This window comes from Xyrauchen texanus, chromosome 9 (genome assembly GCF_025860055.1).
Source record: "Xyrauchen texanus isolate HMW12.3.18 chromosome 9, RBS_HiC_50CHRs, whole genome shotgun sequence".
Taxonomy (NCBI): Eukaryota; Metazoa; Chordata; class Actinopteri; order Cypriniformes; family Catostomidae; genus Xyrauchen; species Xyrauchen texanus.
This window is the reverse complement of record NC_068284.1, coordinates 25,807,127-25,829,486: the sequence shown is the minus strand read 5'-3', so window position 1 is coordinate 25,829,486 and position 22,360 is coordinate 25,807,127. Positions and strand designations below refer to the sequence as shown.

Genomic DNA, 22,360 nt, shown 5'->3' with positions numbered 1-22,360 from the left:
AAAAATCCCATATCGGTCAGGCTCTAGAAAGGACCTCTATGCTAATAACTTCTCCACTATACTACTCAATCACTGATGAGTGAAATATGTACCTTTACTAGCCAGTGGCTAATCATAGACATTTTAGTCATAGTGTGAGATTTGCTTACACTTGCAAGTGATTTACTTGCAGGTTGTCACAGAGTTAAATATCGATCTTGTGATTTAAGAATCAATTTCGAGATCATTCAAGAATTTATTTGAAGATCACAATATATTTTCTATATATTTTTCTATATTTTTAGCCAGCCCTATTCAAAAACCACTGTTCTAATGTATGTGGTCTCAATACTTGTTCACTCTATTAACTTCCTTAACCATCTATACATTTGAAATTTTCAGGTTGTCAAAAATGATTTCAGACAACATTGTCTATTTTCTCCCTCGAAATGCTGATATGGAACAGGTAACATGTTGCAAAAATAATTTCTCCACAACTGTTTATTTTTTTATCAGGTATTGTATGTGGATTTAATGGTCTTCACATTTGCAGATAAGCAGAATTTAGAATTGTTTGTGTCCCAAACTTTAGATTGTGTACAAGTGCAGAGCTCAAACATAGAACTCACAAGCACCCTGCATGTTATAGCAGTAAAATGTATCAGGAACTGGCCATGGTTTAGTGGTATTAATGGCTATGAATTTGTGAAATTAGAGGCGCCATGTCAGATTGGTCCATTTGTTCACAGCTATTAGCAATTTTATGGTAGACCCATGGTTATTATATTTTTAATATCTCAATCTTATTATGTAATTTTAGCATATTGTACCTGTCTGGCCGCACGCCCTCTATAAACCCGGTGCCAAAGTCTAAAGCTTAAAATTAAATATTTGTACTTCATTTAAATGTATTTGCATTTTTACAGCATCTGTTTGTTAACTCCATTAGCTTTGTTCGTATGATTTTTCTTTCAAATGCAGCTGTAATATGGTTTATGATTTCTCTGAAAGGTCTGCTGTATGATGATGCAGTGTGGTTGAACCTTTTAAAACCACACTGCTTTCCGGAGTATAGTGGGTTTGACTTTAACTATATGTACACTCACTAATATTTAAAATAAATGCACCATTAGTTTTTCTGCCCAAAAGTGTACTTCTTGTAATGTTGAATATTGTGTGTGAATTAGACCAGTATATTCAACATTTAAAAAAAAATAATCTAAAAATGTGAAGATATATATGTGGATACAATGTTGATATGTTGATTCTAGACCACATCTGCTCTTACTCCTTTGTTTTCTTCTTCTTCCTCTTTCCTTTCGTCCCCCTCCCTGTTTCTGTCTTTCACTATGTGTAGATCGCGTCTCTCGCTGGCCCAGGTGGGAAGGTGGAAGTGGAGCAGAACTTTCTGAACAACAAACTGAAAACAATTACTGCATACTTTGGCAATTTAATTAAGTAAAAAAAGGTCAAACGTATTCTTATTTTGTTTTTATTTGATTTTTTTTTTTTTTTTACATTTTACGTATAATCATTTGTTATATGTACGTTGTTGTTCACTGTTTTATAATTGTTGTTGATGAGATTAATTTTACTGACCTATGTGTACTGTGATGCTGCTAGTTTCATGATTATTTTAAAGATGTATTTTACGGTTTGTTTTTTTCCAGTATTGATATTTTCCTATTAAACTTCATGTAATCATTGGTGTGTGCGTTGCTCTTTTGATTAACTTCACGCATCACTTCCCTGTTGACTGACTCTCTGTCTGTCTATCTATCTATCTATCTATCTACTGATCTATCTATCTACTGTTCTATCTATGTACTGTTCTTTCTATCTAGCTGCCTATCTACATCTATCTGTGAACGTTTGTTGCACATAATCATTTGGATACAAATATTAGGATTGAATCATTCATAAACGTTCAGCGTGATGTAGGCTATAACCTAATATTATCTATGAATGTGATTAAATATACTTGTTAGTAGGCTATAACATCAAGTGAAATGTATAAGTTGGCCTAATAGCCTGCTTCATGCGTAATACTTAACAGAGTTAGCTCTTTACGGTCGTAAGGGCACTGCGGTTTTATGCAAATAAATAAAAAATAAATCCGATAAACATGGTAAATATTGTACCAGGAAGTTGAACGCGCAGTACAAAACAGCGGTTGTCCAGTGTCCGGTTCCTCATTCTGTGTGTGCGTGTATGTGAGTGTGTGTGCTCGCTTCAATGAGTCTTTCAGAGAGTACACTCAAAACTCATTTCTTTCCGGACATATTAACTTTAAATGCGAATTAACCTCTTTTCTGACTTTTGACAGGTATGTAGACTTTCATTAGTCCATTCTGTAATACTTTTTTAAATCTGCAGTTGTACTGGTGTTACAGTTGCCTATGTGTAATTGTTTTTTATTTTACCACGCAAACTGCGTTTTTTTTTTTTAAGTTATCTATTGTGTTGGCCGCCTTGAACAAGACAACTGATTTGTACTACGTAAGGAGCCGTTCATACCGAACACGTTCTTGCGTTAAAAAGCTCGACGCAACTTAAACTGGTAACGCAGGTGTCTCGAGGCGCGTTAATGGTTTGCGTGACACAAAGGTTAGCGTGTTTTTACGTAGGAAAACAATTACGAAAACGACAGACGAAGGTAAAAACCTGTTCTGTGTGTACGGCCCATAAGGTTCTTTAATGGAAACCGTCTGTGCTGCTCAAAAGCTGTTTAATAAATTTCCCGCATTAACATTTGAACTCGCTGTAAAAATCTTAATAGTAACTCGTGATTTTAAATGGTTACCCTCCGAGTGTGTCATTAATCTTTGAATTTCAGAAAGAGCATCTTTGTCGGTCACCACTGGTCCAGAAATAACTTCTGACATCACATTAGTGAAGGTCAAAACATTATTCAAAAACATTAAATATAACATGCCACCATAAGACTCGAATAGATAAAGTGTCTACATTCAACAAGTTTAACAAACAAACAAGCAATGCAATTCATTTGTGGACTATAGACTGAAACTCAAAAGTGGTTCAAGGGTCTGTTGTGGTCTGTTTGCCTTGCTCTTATGTCTTTCCTGTCTTACTGAACTCAGCCCAAGAGAAGATGGTCAAAAGAAGGAAGTATGCAGCACCAGTGGCCTGCCTGCTCTCACATTAATCTAGCTTTATAGCCTTGCTACTAGTTTCCTGCTGACATCTAAAAATACAGCCACTTTAGTTCACAACAGCACAAAACAGGGACATATTTGATTTCACTCTACTTTTTGTTTCACCATTTTTATTTTAACCTAGTTTCATCATATTTTATTACTTTTTCACATCCCACTTATGCACATGCAGAGCAATGACTTATTTTGTTTCAAAATGGCATTGATAAGCAGTTTAGAAATATTTCTTGTGGTCTTAGTTACACTGTAAAAACAAACAAACAAAAAAGTGGTAATCTGCAACTGTTACTTTAAGGAGCTATTTCTACCTAGCCCTTAAAATGAGTTTTGTTGGTGTAATCTAAAGTATCCGGGTTGATTTAGACATGATAATAATATTTTTGACTGGAATTAAACCAGATTATTTAGATGTTACCACATGAGGCACCTATTTATTTATTTATTATAATTTTTTCAGTTATCCTTCTGTCACAGAATCGCCATTAATAGCAAAGAAAAGAAAGTTGTGTTGGCTACTTTGGGTAACCGCGTTAAACATTTACTGACATTACAAAGGTTGTGGAAATAATTGCCAAACAAATCTTTTAAAAAGTTTCCCATAGAGCGGGCAACACTTGTTCATAATATGAGGGAGTCTGTTAAATTCATGTCAAGCCAGGTCATTTTAGATGCGTTTTTTTTCTTTGTTTTTATACATTTGAAGAACAGGTATTAAGCACCTATCTGTATTTTTTCCTTCGTGTTCATTATATTTGTTTCTATTGATTATTTGCAGTGTTGGGTAAGTCACTTAAAAATAGTAATCCACTACAAATTATTTCTCTAAAATTGTGATAAAATGTCATTAAATAATTACTTTAAGTGAAAAACACTTTTCCACTCAAGTAAAAAATAATGTCTATATTTCTTTCTTGTTCATTTTTACACACAAGTCATACAGCACTTCACATTTCTCCTTCACAATGACTTGTTACGTGACATAATTCATGTATTCTAGAGATATAATATGTTAGAAATAAGCATAAACCTATTATGCACTTTAAAGCAGGGATCTTCAACCATTTTCAGGCTGGGACCCCCGTTAAATATTGCATAAAATTGAGTCGCGTTTTATGCCTATAAAAATGTGGCTGGGGCTACGGTACCATATTATTGTATGTATACTTCATGATGTTTACATCGCAAAGCCATTGAAATAATTATGAAATGCTGCCCTGCTGAAAAGACCAGCTAAAACCAGCATAAGCTGGTTGGCTGGTTTTAGTTGGTCTCTCAGTGTGGTCATAGCTGGTTAGGATGGTTTTAAATGGGTTTTGAACCCTTTTTTCAGCTGGTCATGCTGATCTTAGCTGACCAGGTGGTATTGCTGATCTTAGCTGGTCAGGGTGGTATTGCTGATCTTAGCTGGTCAGGATGGTCTTGGCTAAAATGTGTTCAAACCTGAAACCAGTAAACTGACCAGCCTGGCTAGGCTGGGTGACCAGCTAAAACAGCCAGCCAGCTTAAGCTGGTTTTAGCTGGTATTTTCAGCAGGGATGTACAGCAGGGGTCTGCAACATTTTTGACAAGAAGTGATATTTTTAAATTCCCCTGTAAATCCCTGTGACAAATCGCTTCCAAAAGAAAAGACAGATAGTCAGACAGACAAACAGACAGACCCTATCCGTGCAGAATAAAAACTTTATAAGTTTATTAATATGGAGTCTTCATCTCATGTGAGTGATACATTTTATACATATATTTTAAAATGATTGTTGATTTCATTGAGTAACAATTTGTCATGAGCAAAACAATGACAGAGTGCACCTTTAATAATGTTAATTTGAGAGTCATTGTCTTGTGTGTGTAGAACATTAAGGACAATGTATGCCAGTTGATAATCTCAGCGGTAACTATTTATTTACACCATGCAAGTACGCTATTGTTCTTAAAGCAGGCTGTCATCTGCTTAACCACATAGCACAACCAACGCAAAGCAGACGCGTTTACCAACACACTCTCATGGCGAAAGGATTCCCATGACTTTTCTAAATTTGGCTAATTCGTATGATATATATATATATATATATATATATATATATGACTGCACTCGTTTTAATTCCTACAACTTTCACTACAGCCAATGATGTCGATGGAACTCATTTCCATCTAATACATGACAATTACTTGCTTCTGTCACACACAACAGCTTCCTGTCATGTTTACACACTCTACTGATTGGTTAGGTTTAGATAAGAGGTTTGGGTAAGGGCATAAAAGTAAGTATTTTTGTAAATTATGTACGATTTTTCATGAGATCCACCTGCGTTTACTCACGCGACCCTCCATAGCAGAGCTGCTAAACCTAATTGTGTGTCGCTCATTGAGTGGCTCATGTGAAGGGTTTGTCCTTGCTGCGTGCTAATTTTACACTACTTTTTTGACTAAAAAGTTATTAGATTACAGTAACTAATTACTTTGTAATTGGATTACACCCAAAATGGTAAATGGTCTGCACTTATATAGCACCTTTTTTAACCTTAGAGGTTACCAAAGCGCTTTACACTGTTTCCCAATCACCCATTCACACACACACACACTCATACACTCATACACCAATGGTGGCAGAGCTGCCATGCAAGGCGCTAGCCTGCCATTGGGAGCAACTTGGGGTTCAGTGTCTTGCCCAAGGACACTTCGGCATGTGGAGTTGTGTGGGCCGGGAATCAAACCACCAACCCTATGATTGGCAGCTGACCCGCTCTACCAACTGAGCCACAGCCGCCACCCAACACTAATCATTTGTCAGATTTTAAGTGTTATTGATGTGAGGTTGTTGGTAAATAGAAAAGGAAATAACGTAATTTGTGTTTGTTGCTTATTGAATTTTTTAAGAGAGTTAGAGTACATGCATTTCCTCTTGATAATCCTGTTGCTATGCTAAAGCAGACAGCCAGAAATTATTATCGTACAATGAACCTTATTTTAATATAGAATGATTACACATCCACATTATTAGCTCAGAAAAAGAAAGGAAATGGCGTCTTTTCTCTAGGGGAATTCTTTGGGTTTTTCCCCCTATGAAATTCTAGCCTTGAATAGTTCAGCAAGGTCTTGGTTGATGATTTATATTATATGGGGCAATGCTTCTAGCAATACATTTTACTGTAATGTGTTCCTCTGACCTTGAGTGCTGTTTTGGAGGCTGCAAGCATTTCTTATAACATGTTTAGAGGACATGTTCAGCTCATATTATTATTATTATTATTAATATGATTCTTAATAATAGAAAATATGTGGAGTGGTGGTGGCGTAGTGGGCTAAAGCACTGAACTGGTAAGCAGAAAGTTGGTGGTTTGATCCCCACCACCATTATTGTGTCCTTGAGCAAGGCACTTAACTCCAGGTTGCTCTGGGGGATTGTCCCTGTAATAAGTGCACTGTAAGTCACTTTGGATAAAAGCGTCTGCCAAATGCATAAATGTAAATGTAAAATATAGTTGTATGTACTGAAACCTGTGCCAAGTCAAATATGGGGATCATTGATGTCTGCTGTGTGACCCCTAAAGGGAGCAGCTGAAAGAAGAAAAAAGACTTGTGTACTGAGGAATTCTATTCAGCTAACCTGACCCTCATTATTTGAGGATGAATGCACAGATTTGAAATGCTAACACTGTATATCAATGAATAATAACTTGGTTATAGAGACCTAGTTTGTCATGGAGTCAAGTACAGACATATTGGTTAAAAAACAAAAACTGACTTTTCGTTGTTTTTAAAAGATAATTTTTATTTGACATTTAATGATTGATTTACTCAGCTTTCTAGTGTTTGAAACACATTTCTGAAGTAAGGTATATTCAGCTCCCAAAATTTATTCAACTACTTTTAATAAATCAAATAGATTTTTATGTTTCTAATTCCAGTTTGAAAAATTATATTTATTAATAAATGGGATTTTTTTTTATGGAAAAAACAAGCACTTCAAGTCTCCTCTGCACCATGGCTACTTGCTTAATTCCAAACATAAGAAAATATGCCAAAATCTATAAAGTTATCTTTTACAAAGCTATGACATACATGGATAACTGCTAAAATCATACTTCTAACCACTACCCATTTGGTAGTGTACTGGTGTTGTTTTTAGATGTCATAGTGTGATGCAGTGTTTAAACCTTAAATGCATACCTCAGGTCTTTAGTGACCCGGTACCTCTTTCCACCCCCTGTACCACATCCATTTTTTGGAGTTATGGCCATACCTCTTAGGTTTTCCTCAATCGTTCTCTTCTGAATAGTGACTACAACAAAAAATTGCAAATATATATATAAATGCAAATGTCTGTGCAGTGCTGTGCAAATGTCTTATGCACTTAAAATGTTTCACAAAAACATTTGTCTTAAGATGGTTATTTATATCTGCTACTTTAGTGTGTCAATTGGAAATATAAATGTTATACTCCCAAACATTCCTTTTGCAAATAGAATAGAAGAACAGGGAGCCCTGCAACAGATGGCATGGCCCTCACAGAGCCCCCCACTTGTATCAGTCTGACATTACATAAAGAGACAGAAGCAATTGAGAACTGTGGTGAGTTCTCCAAGAAGCTTGGAACATCCTATCTGCCAACAACCAAGAAAAACTATGTCCAGGTGTACCTAAGAGATTTGGTGCTGTTTTAAAGGCAAAAGTGTTCACACCAAATATTGATTTAGCTCTTTTTCTGTTTACTGGACTTTGTATGACATTAAGTGATAAATGAAAACTATTTATGTAATTCTTTTAAGAAATCTTCACTGTGAAAGTTTTTCACAATTTCCTAACATTTTTGCACAGTACTGTTTGTGTGTATATGTGTGTGTATATGTATATATGTGTGTGTGTGTGTGTGTGTGTGTGTGTGTGTGTGTGTGTGGATAGGGTCATTAAAGAAAGACCTGAGAGATGTAATAGTTTTTATTTTGTTTAGTTTTTTTGTGCTTCCATAAATAATATTTTCATTTATATAAGTTTACTATCACATGATATATATATATATATATATATATATATATATATATATATATATATATATATATATATATATATATATATATATATTTTGTTTATTACATCACAAATTAGTACTATATTAATATACAAATTTGACAAATATGATTTGGTTTGGCACAATGATGGTGAATTAGCAGTATATGTACTCTTGATTTACAAACAACGTGGAAATAAACTATAACAAGTACAACACATGAACAGTATGATATGTTTAATGTCATTTGGGTGGACTATTGTAATTGTGTAAATTGTGTCTATTTAGATTCAAAAAAGTGCCTAAGAAAATACATATTTTTTTTTTTTTTGTGTAATGTGTAGCTCAATATGTTTTTACAGCCAGTTGAATCTCATTAAATTTCAGTGTGGAAGTAATGAATTCTGTTCTAGATTTGTTGCATCATCTCTGATATATGACAAGTAAAACATCAAATATCAGAATATGTAGTTTTCTATTATTTTCAAATTATCTTGAAAATGTTTTGAAAATTTGACACTTTCTGGGAATTTTTTAGATCCATTTGTGATACATATAGGTGCCAGGTCTCTAAAGACCCAAATATGTAATTTGTGTTTAGCAAAGCACCCATGGATTTGAGGCTTAATGAACATTTGTTTTGGTGTAATTCCAGTTTGTCCATGTCTTTATACTTTCACTACATGACAGTATCTTTTCTGTTCATTGCAGGAAACATGGGTTGTATAAAATCCAAGTTGGATGATGACCAAAATGGAGGTGTGCTTGAAATGAACAAACACCAGCCAGTACGTACTGACCAAACTGTATATGTGAGAGATCCAACCTCCCATAAGCCTCCTATTGTAAGTCGTGAGCTAGATGGCGGGGGGGGAAATAACATTCAGTCTACTCATGTTAATATAAATATTCCTACATTGGCTGTCATAGCAAAGAAGGGTTTTTATCCTACCACATTTTAAACATGTTCATGAACTCGTGATTGAGAAATCTTAATTTCTGTGTTCTATGTCTCAGAATAATTCATCTCCAGGCCTCCTACCTGGTCAGGTGTTCCAAAAAATGGAAGGTTGGTCTGATCATTGTGTTTATTCCACAGTCTGATTCTAATTCCTTTTAAAGCTTTGAATGATTTGTAGAACTGCTTTTGCTTTTCATACAGAAACAGGTAAAATGGTAATTGCCTTGTACCCCTACGAAGCCATTCATACTGATGATCTGGGCTTTAAAAAAGGAGAGAAGTTAAGGGTTCTTGAGGAGTGAGTGAATGTTACCATCTTTCCTCTATCTAGTTCAGGTGTTGTTATTTTTTCGTTATGTGTTGTGTTGACATTTATCAGGCATGGAGAATGGTGGAAGGCAATGTCTCTTAGCACAAGAAAAGAAGGATTCATACCATCAAACTATGTTGCTGAAGCAGACACTATGGAGACAGAAGAGTGAGTGCAATCCAATATGCCGAATTGAATTGGTTCAGTGCATGTTTAAACACTTGATGCAATTCATTGTTGTATTCTTTAATTTTACATTTAGATGGTTCTTTAAAGACATCACAAGGAAGGATGCCGAGAGGCAACTATTAGCACCTGCTAACAAACCTGGATCTTACCTTTTACGTGAGAGTGAAACCTCAAAAGGTACACTGGATTTTGTGTCTAAACTGAACTCTTATTTCAGTGTTTTTTGTGGAAGTAACACATTCTGAATTGTTGTGAACAGGAAGTTATTCACTCTCAATCAGAGATGTGGATGCTCAGGGGTTGGATGTTGTTAAACATTATAAGATCAGATCTTTGGATAATGGCGGCTACTACATCTCTCCAAAAATCACATTCAATGACATCCACAGCATGATAAAACATTACCACAGTAAGTTTTATACATGCAAGCAATATATAATGTATAAAATATGCTGTGTATGTGTGTGTGTGTGTGTGTGTGTGTGTGTGTGTGTGTATATATATATATATATATATATATATATATATATATATATATATATATTAGACTTTTGGTGTATCCCTCAATTAAAAGGTATTAAAATACTTTCCTTGAACCTTGACTATACGTGAAAGTACACAACTTAATCATTGTGTTTTCAAACATATTTTTCAATGTAAAAGTTTTTTTTTTTGCAAATATCATGAAGTCATCAAGTTTTCTTAAGGTTACTCCATTTTATGTAAAATGTCAGAATATATATATATATATTTTTTAACATCTCACACAGTCATGAGGGTCTAAAGGGGTCTTCCTTGTTGTATGTTCAGCTTTTGATGAGACTTTTAGTAATTAACGGTTACATAACTTTTACATTTTTGAAAAACCTGTACACATAATTTTCATGCGATTACCTAATCAGCCAATCATGATGCAGCAGTGTGATGCATAAAATCATTCAGATACAGGTCAGGAGCTTCAGTTAATGTTCACATGAATAATCGTAATGGGGAAAATATGTGATCTCAGGGATTTCGACTGTGGTATGAGTGCTGGTGCCTGATTGGCTGGTTTGAGTATTTCTGTAACTGCTGTGAGTTAGAGTTTACTCAGAATGTTGCCAAAAACAAAAAACACTTCCAGTGAGCAGCAGTTCTGCGGACGCAAATGCCTTGTTGATGAGAGAGGTCAATGGAGAATGGCCAGACTGGTTTGAGTTGACAGAAAGGCTATGGTAACTCAGATAACTACTCTGTACAATTGTATTGAGAAGAATAGCATCTCAGAATGCACAACACATCGAACTTTGAGGCGGATGGGCTACAACAGCAGAAGACCACCTCAGGTTCCATTGGTGTACCTCATCAGTAGTGGAACCCGACGCTATTTTCTGCTGGTGTAGCTCATTCACCATAAGGTTTGACATGTTGTGCATTCAGAGATGCCATTCTGCACACTACAATAGTGTATATATATATATATATATATATATATATATATATATATAATTCATTTAATAAATTCTGATGGCTGATGTGAACTTTAACTGAAGGTCTTGACCTGTATCTGCATGATTTTATGCATTGCACTGCTGACACACGATTGATTGACTAATTGATTGATTACATAATTGCATGAATAAGTAGGTGTACAGGTGTTCCTTCTACTCTTCTTTGATGAATTGGCCTTTGACCATTATTCTATTTATTATTATTTATGTTATTTACTTAACTAAAACATTTAAGAACATTGCAATCTTTCTTTGGTTTGCTGAATTAAGAAGAATATATTTAATTTTGTCACAGAACAAGCAGATGGATTATGTCGAAAACTAGAGAAATCATGTGAGAAGCCCAAAGCACAGAAACCATGGGACAAAGATGCCTGGGAAATCTCAAAAGAATCTATAAAGATGGTGAAGAAACTTGGAGCAGGGCAGTTTGGAGAGGTGTGGTTGGGTAAGTTCAGGAAATGAAAACCTCCAGCTTGTCAAAGATTAACAGAAATCTCATACATGTGATAGTAGAGTTTCCTTCATCTTTTATCAGCATAAGGTATTTTTCCCATATGTGTAAGGCTTGCCATACTATAGCAGAAATGATTTAAGGGTTGTTCTGTTCTTTTTTTCCAAGCGTTTTTTTTTTTTTTTTTAAGTTACAGTTTAATGTGCTTCTCAGTGGGCTACAGAGAAAACTATTTTATTTTTTTGTATCAATTAATCTACTTTTGTATCTTTTTGGGGGCTTCAAAGCACACTTGTAGGTGTATTGTTACAATCTAATTGTTTGAGCCATTACAACTGTGACAACACATTCAAATCTTAAGTTTTCCTGCTGTGGATTCTAGCTGGCATGAATGGCTCCCTTATAGTGCACATTGATAGGACACCGTGCCCTGCTCTTATCAGTGAGATCTGAGGAGGAAATAGCTATGCAATTGAGGCAGGATTTGCATTTGGATTTTGTTATTATTCATGTACCCTCTTCCCGTTCAGATTATTTGATGAATTGCAGGAAGCAGTCTTTGCAAATATTCAAATGGATCTCAGTCTCCTGGGGCCAAGATGTTTCCTTCAGCGACCCGTGACCCTGTTGGCACAGAACTAACGGACCTTACACACACTCTAACGTTTCAGCAAACACTTAGGGAAACTATGTCCCATTTCACAGACTGTGATGACATGTTTCCACCTTATTTAGCAGTGTAAATCTTACATGCATTTTTATATTTGTAATTTTTGAAAACAGTCATGACATGTCCTTTTTTATTAGTATTATGTTCTTTAAGGTTCACTTAGAATATTAGTAAAGGTTTTTGCACAAAAAAAAACATTATCAATTTCTACCCTCAATGCTCAGTTTTGGTGCTACCTCTCTTTTAAGACTTGACAGTAAAGGTCCACTGTTATGATTGGCTTTATCCTCTGCATTGACCTGCTCTCTCAATTTGCCATCTCACTGCACAATGGTACTGGGCAGGCTACAGAAATTATAAGATAAAGTAGTTGTTGTGGAGGCAGTCAGATGAAAAAGTATACCACAATGTGTCATCACAATGTGGAGGATATAGAGAATGAGTCGTTTTGGCAGCTTGGTTTCAGCAAATGCTCTTTCTGCAATGAGGAGTAAGTTTTGTGTTCCAAAACTTATATTATGTTTTTATAGTACAATGACCTCTTGTCAAATGTTCAATAAAAAAGTGTTAGTTGAATAGTGTAATGGTGTAGTGTAAATGTATACCATTATACGTTTTATTATATTACCCTGTAACACATAAAAAAAAAAAAAACAAGTTACCACAACTGTGATGCAGTTGAGTGATGGTAAATGTGTAATTTTCTCACTTCTGCCGCTGTAATCCACCGCTCTCTATTTTATTCTTATTTTAGAAAGCTGTGAAAGTGCAATAGTGGATTTTTTCTTTTGCTGTTGAAGCAAACAGGCAAGCAAAAATTCAATTTGCTGTGGTCTCTCATTCACCGCTATACAAGTTTACTCTGCTATCGTTTGCTTCTGCATTCCAAACCCGGATATGTGAAAAGGGTCAATTGGATTTCATTGGTCTGAACTGCTACGACAATCACTTGGGTATCAAATGACTTAGAGAGCAAGTGCGAGAAATTGTACTTAAGTTAAAGTGGGTAGTTTGTAAAAATTTTACTCAATGTAAGGCCAAATCGTCAAGCTTTTTTTTATCAAGCAAATTATATAAACATTAAAGTAAAAACATTCCACTTTAAATTGTCCTTAAAGGGATAGTTACACAAAAATGAAGTCATCTTCTCACCTTCATGTTGTTCCAAAGGACTTTCTTCTAGGATGTTAGCCTCAGTCACCATTCACTTTTATTTTTGTCCAAGTACATTTTTATGTTCCACAGAACAAAGAAAGGTGTTAGCGCAACATGAGGGTGAGTAAATTATGAAAGAATTATCATTTATTCAGAACAACAGCATGATATTGCTTGATTATTGTAATAACAGTTACTCAAGTATTTCACACTCCTGCAGGAGAGCACAAAAGTTGTACAAATGTGGAAGTTGCTTTTATTGAATGAACAGGGAAATGTTTAAGTGGAACAAAGGATGAGCACGCATGCAGCACAATGCATGCAAATACAGTTGTGAAATATATCTTTGTTATTTACTTCTATCTTGTCAGTAACCGCCCTAAGTCAGTGGTGCTGTGTCATCAGTTCAGAGAAATGTGGTGTTTATGGACAGCTGTGAGTTTAATAAATCTCTTTATCAGAGAAGTCAGTTCCTATAAAAGGTTTTTCAGGACAGATTGGTAGTTCCAAAATCCACATAGTGAAGTTCTTGTTATATTCAGACTTTCTGTCTGTTCTGTGGCTGGACTGCTTTACTTCCCATCTAACAGTGAAAAATTGCCCATTTTAACCATCATGTGTATTTACTGTATTTGTTTTATTTTCTTTGCAGCCTACTACAATAACAGCACAAAAGTGGCAGTGAAAACACTCAAGCCCGGCACAATGTCAGTAGAGGCTTTCCTAGAGGAGGCCAACCTTATGAAAACCTTACAGCACGATAGGCTGGTGCGCCTCTATGCAGTTGTCACCAAAACAGAGCCCATCTACATCATCACTGAATTTATGGCGAATGGTATGAAAATAAAGTTTTCTGAATTATAGAAGTGAGAGAATGCTTAGATGTGACATTGTATTTTTATAGTTACAGTTATTATAAAGGGAAAAAGTTGAAAGTACATTAATATAATGGTTAATTATTTATTTGTTGTATTCTTATCTGTCTAACCATATGATATTTTTTGTCTTACTCTGCAGGAAGCTTATTGGATTTTTTGAAAACTGAGGCAGGCTGCAAAGTACAGTTACCAAAGCTTATTGATTTTTCAGCACAGGTAAAAACATTTGTTCAACATGTGAATTGCTCTTATCTTTTGTCCTCCATTTCTATATTTCTGAGGCAACTTTGTATTATTTTGCATCATTAGGCTGAGATCAGTTTTTCCATTAGTTGAAGAAAAAGAGGATCCAATACTCTTCTTTGTGGTAGCTTCAAAACAAAGATCAATCAAGCCATTTTTTTAAAGAATGAATAATCTCATTATATCTACAGATCTACGTTATTGTGAGAATTTCTCATTTAATGTGGCAAACGTGACACTTTGTAAAATGTACTGAGGAGTGGAAGAATGAAAACAAATATGGCTGCATGGTTAAAATATTGTGGGTTTCATAGAGTATTTACATTCGAAACTACAGATTTTACGGCTGTTTTCTCAAGAAATTGTGTCCAAATAATCTAAGAACTTTTTGTGAATTTGAGTTCTTAGGACTTAAAGATTGAGTAGAATGTGACTTCTGGTAAAACAGAGCCCAATGGTAAATTTGCACATCCTGTTTCAGAGTGTGAAAGAGGATGCCAATGGGGAAGTGAGACACCATCATTTTCCCTTCGTTAAAGCAAAATGTTCTGCTGAATTTTTTATTGTATTTTTTTACAACAACTACACCCATTCCTGATGTGGAAACAACAAAACACTAACTGCTAATTTACGGTGTTATAACCCAAAACCTGCATTGTGTTGTACACATTAATTGTATGGATGTAATATTTGAGTTGTGTCTGTTTGGGTGTGTCTCTACAGATAGCAGAAGGTATGGCCTACATTGAGAAGAAGAATTACATTCACAGAGACTTGAGAGCTGCGAACGTACTGGTTTCAGAAAGCCTGTTGTGCAAAATAGCAGATTTTGGCCTGGCCAGAGTAATTGAAGATGACCAATACACAGCCAGAGAAGGTGAGGGACACATTTTATAATGTATAAGACACTTGCATCAGTTTAGCAGCATAATGAATTTGATTAGATTATGCGAAGCACTTCTCTAGACTTATTATGCATACTGAGGTTGTGGTTTTCCTTTATTACCAGTCAAATCAGAGGATTCTGACAGATTGATTGGTCGGTGTGAATTTGTGGATGCATTATGTGTCTTTATTTCAGGAGCAAAATTCCCTATCAAATGGACAGCACCTGAGGCTATCAACTACGGCTCTTTCACCATCAAATCGGATATGTGGTCTTTTGGGGTTCTCCTGTATGAGATTATAACATATGGGAAAATTCCTTATCCAGGTAATTTAATTGGGTAAATGGAATACTGATTGAATCTGAGCCTAAATAAAGCATTTCAGTGAGTCATCATCATAAGCTGTTGCAATTAAACAAGGAGAGAGCTTTAGTGGGCTGATGAGGACAACACAAATTTATTTTATCAGGATTTTGTCGCCATCTACTGGTTATATTGTATTAAATAAGCTCAAGGTTTTCAGTTCTGGTTAAATGGTTATTTCTTAAAGGTGAAGTGAGTTATTTCATGATGATACAGAATTGCGAAATTGACTGTTTTCAAACAGGTTTACAGAACACTCTGCCAATCTTCCATTGGTTGGCCAAACAGATAGCCTCGCCCCAACAAATGCTATTGGTTGAGCCAATGTTGCTGTGTTGGGCTGGATGCTCAAACAAACAAAGCAATGTTTTTAGTGCCACGTTGTTTACACTTTTGGGGGAAATCAATGTATGAATGGTCTCTGCATAATAAGATGGGATATAAAAAAATATTTTAACATTTTCATTTTTTTTTTATTATTATTATTATTAAAATAAAAAAAAGAGACACAAATGAAATAAGATTTGAATTACTCCGGTTCTCTCTCTCATTAATCTGTCCACTAACCATTTTACTTCTTTCTTTTCCTCTCTGCTCTAGGCATGAGTAACGGTGAGGTAATGAGCTCAATCCAGAGAGGCTACCGGATGCCCCGTCCTGAAAACTGTCCTGCTGAACTTTATGAGATCATGAACTCCTGTTGGAAGAATAAACCGGACGACCGTCCCACATTTGACTATATTCAGAGTGTACTAGATGACTTCTACACAGCCACTGAGGGCCAGTACCAGCAACAGCCATGAGGCTGCAAAATGATCTCTTGTGTTTGACTTTATCATGTTTGTAGTGTTTTACAATGATCAAAAGATCTGTGATTTATCTACAAATGAATGTAATTATATGTAACTAATAATTTGATCAATCTGCTTACTTATAATTACTTATAATTATAAGTAAGCAAGGATTAGATTTTCTATCTCTGCTTCAAATTGAAGTTTTAACTGCCTATTTGCTACCTTTGCTCTTCACGTTCAACATTTCAGTGGGTGCACTTGTAATTATATACTTCAAAGTAGCATTTGCTAAATTCAAGGATTTAAAAGGAATATTACACCCAAAAATAAATTTAAAATTCTCATCATTTACTCACCCTCATGCCATCCCAGATATGTATGACATTCTTTCTTCTGCAGAACACAAACAAAGATTCTAAGAAAGATGTCTCACATAGCTGAAATATTCTTCTAAAAATCTTTGTTTGTGTTCAGTAGAAGTAAGTAAGTCATACACAACTGGGATGGCATGAGGGCGAGTAAATGATGAGAATTTTCATTTTTGGGTGAACTATACCTTTAATTAAGTAACTTTATTATAATTATTTGTATTATTATAACTGTACATTTTAAATTTTTTATGACAATAATGCCAAAATGTAATCAATGCATTGTACCACTGTAATGGGTGTGTGATCTTTTTTAAAGCTTCTTTTTATATTCCATTCAGCTTGTAATAACAATATTGACAATAATACAATAATGAACAGTGGCAGAGGGCAATATTTTATCAAATTTGTAATTAAACCAGTAAATTGCTAAGAATGAAACGCTCTGTATATTGGCAAGAAATACTGTGTACATTTGTACATTATCTAGTACATAACTAATAAAGTGATTCTTTCATATTTAGAAAGAGAGTTCTTGATGTGTGGAATAATAAAACACAGTTTAATGCTTTATTGTTTGGTTGTCAATCCACAGATAACTACGGAAATACCTTAAAAGTATTTATTAAAAGGTGCACTCAGTAACTTTTGTCTTTGTGTCATCTTGGACCTACAGTGACATCTAGCAGCTTGGAAGAAGCATTATTTAAAATCAATAGTTTTCAGTTTCAGATGCCATTGTAGAAATGTAGTACACAGACAGCAATGATTACTGTAAAAGTGTCAAATAACAGGACTGTTACTAAGATCAAGAGAGTAGTATTTGCCTGGTCATGTGATTCTAACATGGCAGCCCCCATGTGTGGACCCTCTCCATGTAGAATAAAACAGCTTTTATAATGTTACTGATATGACTGCAGACTTTTTTTTTTTAATATGAGTGGTCATGATTTCCTACATGTTTCAAAATTACAATTAATTTCTTGAGTACAGCTTTTTTAATGAGGAAAAAAATTACTAAGTGCACCTATAATATTTTTACTGTCCTAAATCGGCACTTCACACAGAGCACATTTGTGCATTACCCTTCTTTTTTTTTTTTTTTTTTTTTTTGCCACTGGGAGTTTTGTATAATGTGGGTGATGGAGAGGTTGTGGGAAATGCAACTGACATTCTGTCGATCTGTCATTCAACAACAGATGACATATTAATCATCACTAGGCAAATACAATTCCCACCTTTAGCCAATGCGCCAGCATTTCAATTTCAAGTCTGTCCTTTTTTATGTTCAACCTTTTCTTATCCATTTGAAGCTGTATACGGTCCATCTCCATGTCACTTCTTCTTATTTGCCTTTGAAGATGGACCTTATACAGCTCCTTTGCAGGCAGCTAAGAACACCAAATGATAATTCAATATGATTGCTAAAGTCTGTAATACATATACAGACCAATTATTTTAATAAAGTCAACTGCAGATAATTTCTCACACTACTAAGATTCTGTGTAGAGGTAGATGGACTCTCCTCTCTATAGGAATCCCAAGCCATATTCTGTAACGGGACATTGACAAAGTTTTTGATAAAAGAAAGGGAATGCATGTATAATACCTCTATTGGCCTCCCAGCATTTTCATTTTCTAATCCATCACAGCTGAAGTGGGCTCTTCATCGTCATCCTACAGTGCAAATTACAAAGGATGTTTAGTCTAGCAAACAGAAACAATACCTAAAGACAATAATCACTTACAACTGAGGCAGGCTGTGCTGTTGCAGGAGGGTCCATTAATTCAATGTGTCCAGCAGCAACTGCAAGAAAATAAAACCATTAAGATGTAAACCATAATGTATATTCTCAAACAAATACAACTAATAAACAATTAGGAATATTACAGTTATACATATGCAGTAAAATAAATTATGCATAATGCACAAGTGAAACAGTTACAGTAAATGCATTCAGAATGCTTTGTTTTTAAATAGTGAGTGTTGATGGTTTAAGGATAAAAAAAAAAAAAGAACACACTGAATACTTAGATTGTAAGTACTAATATGATACACCTACATTTTACTAAGCCACTTGTATCATGTGAGGTAGCTGACTCTGATGAACTGCCCCCAGGAATCCCATCGACCACAGGTCGCCCTTGATTAAGGGACAGTGCCAGCGCCTCCGCCATTTTACGGACCTCGCCCTTCCTATTGGCTACGTAGAACAGAAAGAAAACTTACTATAAAAGGTTGGCCAATTAGTACGTAGGTTACATTAGTTTAAGAAGTTTAGGAAATATTACCTTTTTGGATAATGTCTGATAAAATAAGGCAATATATTACTAGCCAATGTACATTATTAAAGTATGTACAATGTTAAGAAATTGATGGAGGACAAAAAGTAAATGTTTATCAATTAAATGTCGTTTTTTACAACATGCCCAATAGGATCAATGTTCAATTTTGCATCATAATGAAAGAGAAAAATTTTTGGCCAAGCCAACTCCCTGTCCTTCGCAGTAATTTTTGTTTGTTATAATTGGCGTATATTCTTCATAGACATGCATTAAACCCTCCAACTCTGCTTCGCTGAAGAATGCAGCTCGGTTTTTTTTTCTCCTTGTATGGAATCAATTCCATGTCACATATATTTGCAAAAATATAAAGTTTTGCAAAAGAAAAAAAGTATTGAGCAAACAATTTTTTTTTAAAACAAAAATTAAGTATCACAAACGTAAAATAAAGTATCGAGAGAAAAAAAAAGTTTTGCAAACAATAATAAAGTATTGCAAAATATAAATAAAATATAGCAAAAACCCTGCGATGGACTGGCGACCTGTCCAGGGTGTCCCCCGCCTTTCGCCCAATGTTAGCTGGGATAGGCTCCAGCCCCCCGCGACCCTGTACACAGGATAAGCGGTTGACGATGGATGGATGGATATAGCAAAAACCAAGATATAATTAACTGCAAAAATCAACGACTGTTGTAAAAGAATCTAAAGAACTTTTATCCTTTTTTTATCTCTGCAACAGATTTTTAGGCAGCAATAATTTGCCACACATCTTTTTCTTTGCAGTGCCTACTAATTATTTTGCAATGCTCCTTTTAATCTGCATTTCCATCACATGTGAGCTTGTGATACCGTTTTGCCTTTGCGCTTCACTTTTCTGTGCGTTTCACTTTATGGCACTGTTTTGAGTCAGGGGACTGGGGCGTGTACAACGGGCTCAGTGATGCCTACCTGGAAGTTACCTCATTAGCTTGAGACACGGATCAAACATCATGGCTGAGCACAGGCATGCAGGTGGATCTCAGGTATATAAAGTTGATTGTTTCCTTTTATTTAATTAGCATTAAATGTGCTTTAACAGCGTTTGCTTCAGATAAAGAAGTTAGAGATCAGTTTAAGCGGTGGATTTATTAGCCATACTCGCTAACATACCCAGCATGAAAAGTGAAGCGCAAAGGCAAAACGGTATCACGAGCTCACACGTGATGAAAATGCAGATTAAAAGGAGCATTGCAAAATAATTAGTAGGCATTGCAAAGAAAAAGATGTGTGGCAAAATCTTTGCTGCCTAAAAATCTGTTGCAGAGATAAAAAAGGATAAAAGTTCTTTAGTTTCTTTTACAACAGTCATTGATTTTTGCAATTAATTATATCTTGGTTTTTGCTATATTTTATTTATATTTTGCAATACTTTATTTTTGTTTGCAAAACTTTCTTTTTTTCTCTCGATACTTTATTTTACGTTTGTGATACTTAATTTTTGTTTCAAATTTTTTTCGTTTTGTTTGCTCAATGCTTTTTTTATTTTGCAATACTTTATATTTTTGCAAATATATGTGGCATGGAATTGATCCCATATTCTTTGGGTTTTCATGGTGACTCCTGAAATCGGCGATCCGTTGAAAATGTCTTTAATTACTCACCGCGCGCGCACATTAACTCAAGGTTACCGGAGTTTGATTGAACTAAACCTTTACAGGTGTTTTGGAACCGATATACCCAGAGTAAGCAAGGAATGGGTTAATCAACCAAGAGTTCCGGCAGGGACGGATTATTACTTGCATAATGTGACTTATGACTTAGTTCACTCAACCAAAAGTTTGAAACTCAGATTTTGGCGCGTTCACGGTGAATTAAGAAAGGCATTCTCAGCAGATCGCCGAATCCACGAGTCACTATGGAAACAGACGCAAAGAAGAAAGGCGCGCCATATTTAAGTGAAGCAAAACATTAAGTTTTAATGACCGCAAACGTTGTAAAACAAGGATACATATTGGAGATGCCTTTGGAAGATGGAGATAGATTAAAGCCCATAAATCCTTTAGAACGGATGTTGAGTTGGCGCAGCCCAAATGAGCTTCGAGTTTGGGGCGGGGCAGACAAATCTCCAAAATTTTGGATTTGGACTGCAGTACCCATTCCAAACGCTTGTTGTCAAGCTTACATAAAAGGTGTGTTCGACATCGGCTGCTGCTGGATGTAACCGATCTGAGAGAGTTGCCGCGTGCAGGCTGGGAGGATCTGCAAACGGAGATATGAAGCCGGACACGTTGTGGCTCCCGTAGTTTGCTGCAATTACGTCAGTCATGACAGATCACGTGGTGTTTGCTTGCTTTTTCGCAGACGAGCTGGAAGCGATAGAAATTCCATTATTTTTGCATGACATTGGGCACAATGAGCAACGAAGGTGAGTTAAAGGTGGGGTATGTGATTTTCTTTTTTGACCATTTTTTCAAAATAACTTGAAATCCTATTCCTAACCCACTTACTGGCTGTAAATTAGAAGCACTGAAATGAAAATTAAGCAATTTAATCATCTGTGGGACGGGCAGGACTCGAAAAACTCCAGTCGATCATTTTCAAGACCATCTAGAATCATTGGACAGAAAATGTGTCAATCAAACGGTCGTACCATGCCCCCCTCCCCCCACCACCCTGGCGCGCGTGTCCCGTTCGTCATCAGCTGCTTTCAGATGGAGCGGCATTTACTACACAGAGCTGTAGTTCATCACTGACAAGCTGGGCAATTTACCCTTCATTATCACGGCCCAGCTTGTTAGGGAACTACGGATCTGTGTAGTATACGCCGCTCCATCTGAAAGCAGCTGATGGCGATTTACTAATCAATGAATGCACTTTATGTTATGTGCTTTACTGACGAGATGCGCATAACAATAGGCTTGTTTGAGATGCGCCTTGCCTCGCCTGAAATGTAGGTGAGAGTAGGCGGCTGCAGTGAGGGGAGGAGTGAAAAAAGTGCAGGCAAGCCGGACACTTCCTGAATCTCGCTGTGTTGTGGACTGCAAACGTCAGCAATGGAAGAGATCGCGTTCGCGTTCTTTATCGCAGACGGAGTGGATGCAATTGAAATACCACTGTTTTTACACGAAGATGGTTATGATGAGGAGAATCACCGAAAGTGAACAGTGCTCATTACT

General features: G+C 35.7%; 2 protein-coding genes across 3 annotated transcripts in view; both read left to right on the top strand.

Moving 5' to 3' along the window:
- tgs1 (trimethylguanosine synthase 1) overlaps positions 1–1,610 on the top strand; it is a 32,384-nt gene extending 30,774 nt beyond the window's left edge. Inside the window, exons 12-13 of the mRNA XM_052133300.1 lie at positions 369–445; positions 1,337–1,610. Of these exons, the coding sequence (XP_051989260.1) occupies positions 369–445; positions 1,337–1,441 (182 nt within the window). The 3' untranslated portion in view covers positions 1,442–1,610. The remainder of the gene's footprint in view (positions 1–368; positions 446–1,336) is intronic.
- Positions 1,611–2,161: 551 nt separating this feature from the next.
- lyn (LYN proto-oncogene, Src family tyrosine kinase) lies at positions 2,162–17,019 on the top strand. 2 transcript variants are annotated; one of them, XM_052133302.1, is made up of 13 exons: positions 2,162–2,305; positions 8,872–8,948; positions 9,178–9,229; positions 9,323–9,419; positions 9,501–9,599; positions 9,694–9,797; positions 9,880–10,029; positions 11,406–11,558; positions 14,042–14,224; positions 14,407–14,483; positions 15,234–15,387; positions 15,592–15,723; positions 16,361–17,019. In XM_052133302.1, the coding sequence occupies exons 2-13, from the start codon at positions 8,877–8,879 to the stop codon at positions 16,561–16,563; spliced, it is 1,476 nt and encodes a 491-aa protein (XP_051989262.1). In that variant the 5' UTR covers positions 2,162–2,305; positions 8,872–8,876; the 3' UTR covers positions 16,564–17,019. The 2 variants fall into 2 exon arrangements, with proteins under 2 accessions (XP_051989262.1, XP_051989261.1); XM_052133301.1 differs by having other exon boundaries at positions 8,872–9,005.
- Positions 17,020–22,360: the final 5,341 nt, after the last annotated feature.

Excerpts from the sequence above, each read along its gene's own strand:
- lyn (XM_052133301.1), top strand. The coding sequence starts at position 8,877 with ATGGGTTGTATAAAATCCAAGTTGGATGATGACCAAAATGGAGGTGTG. Across the intron at positions 9,798-9,879 it reads TGAGAGTGAAACCTCAAAAG|GAAGTTATTCACTCTCAATC; the intron begins GTACACTGGATT and ends TGTTGTGAACAG. Across the intron at positions 15,388-15,591 it reads CCAATACACAGCCAGAGAAG|GAGCAAAATTCCCTATCAAA; the intron begins GTGAGGGACACA and ends TCTTTATTTCAG.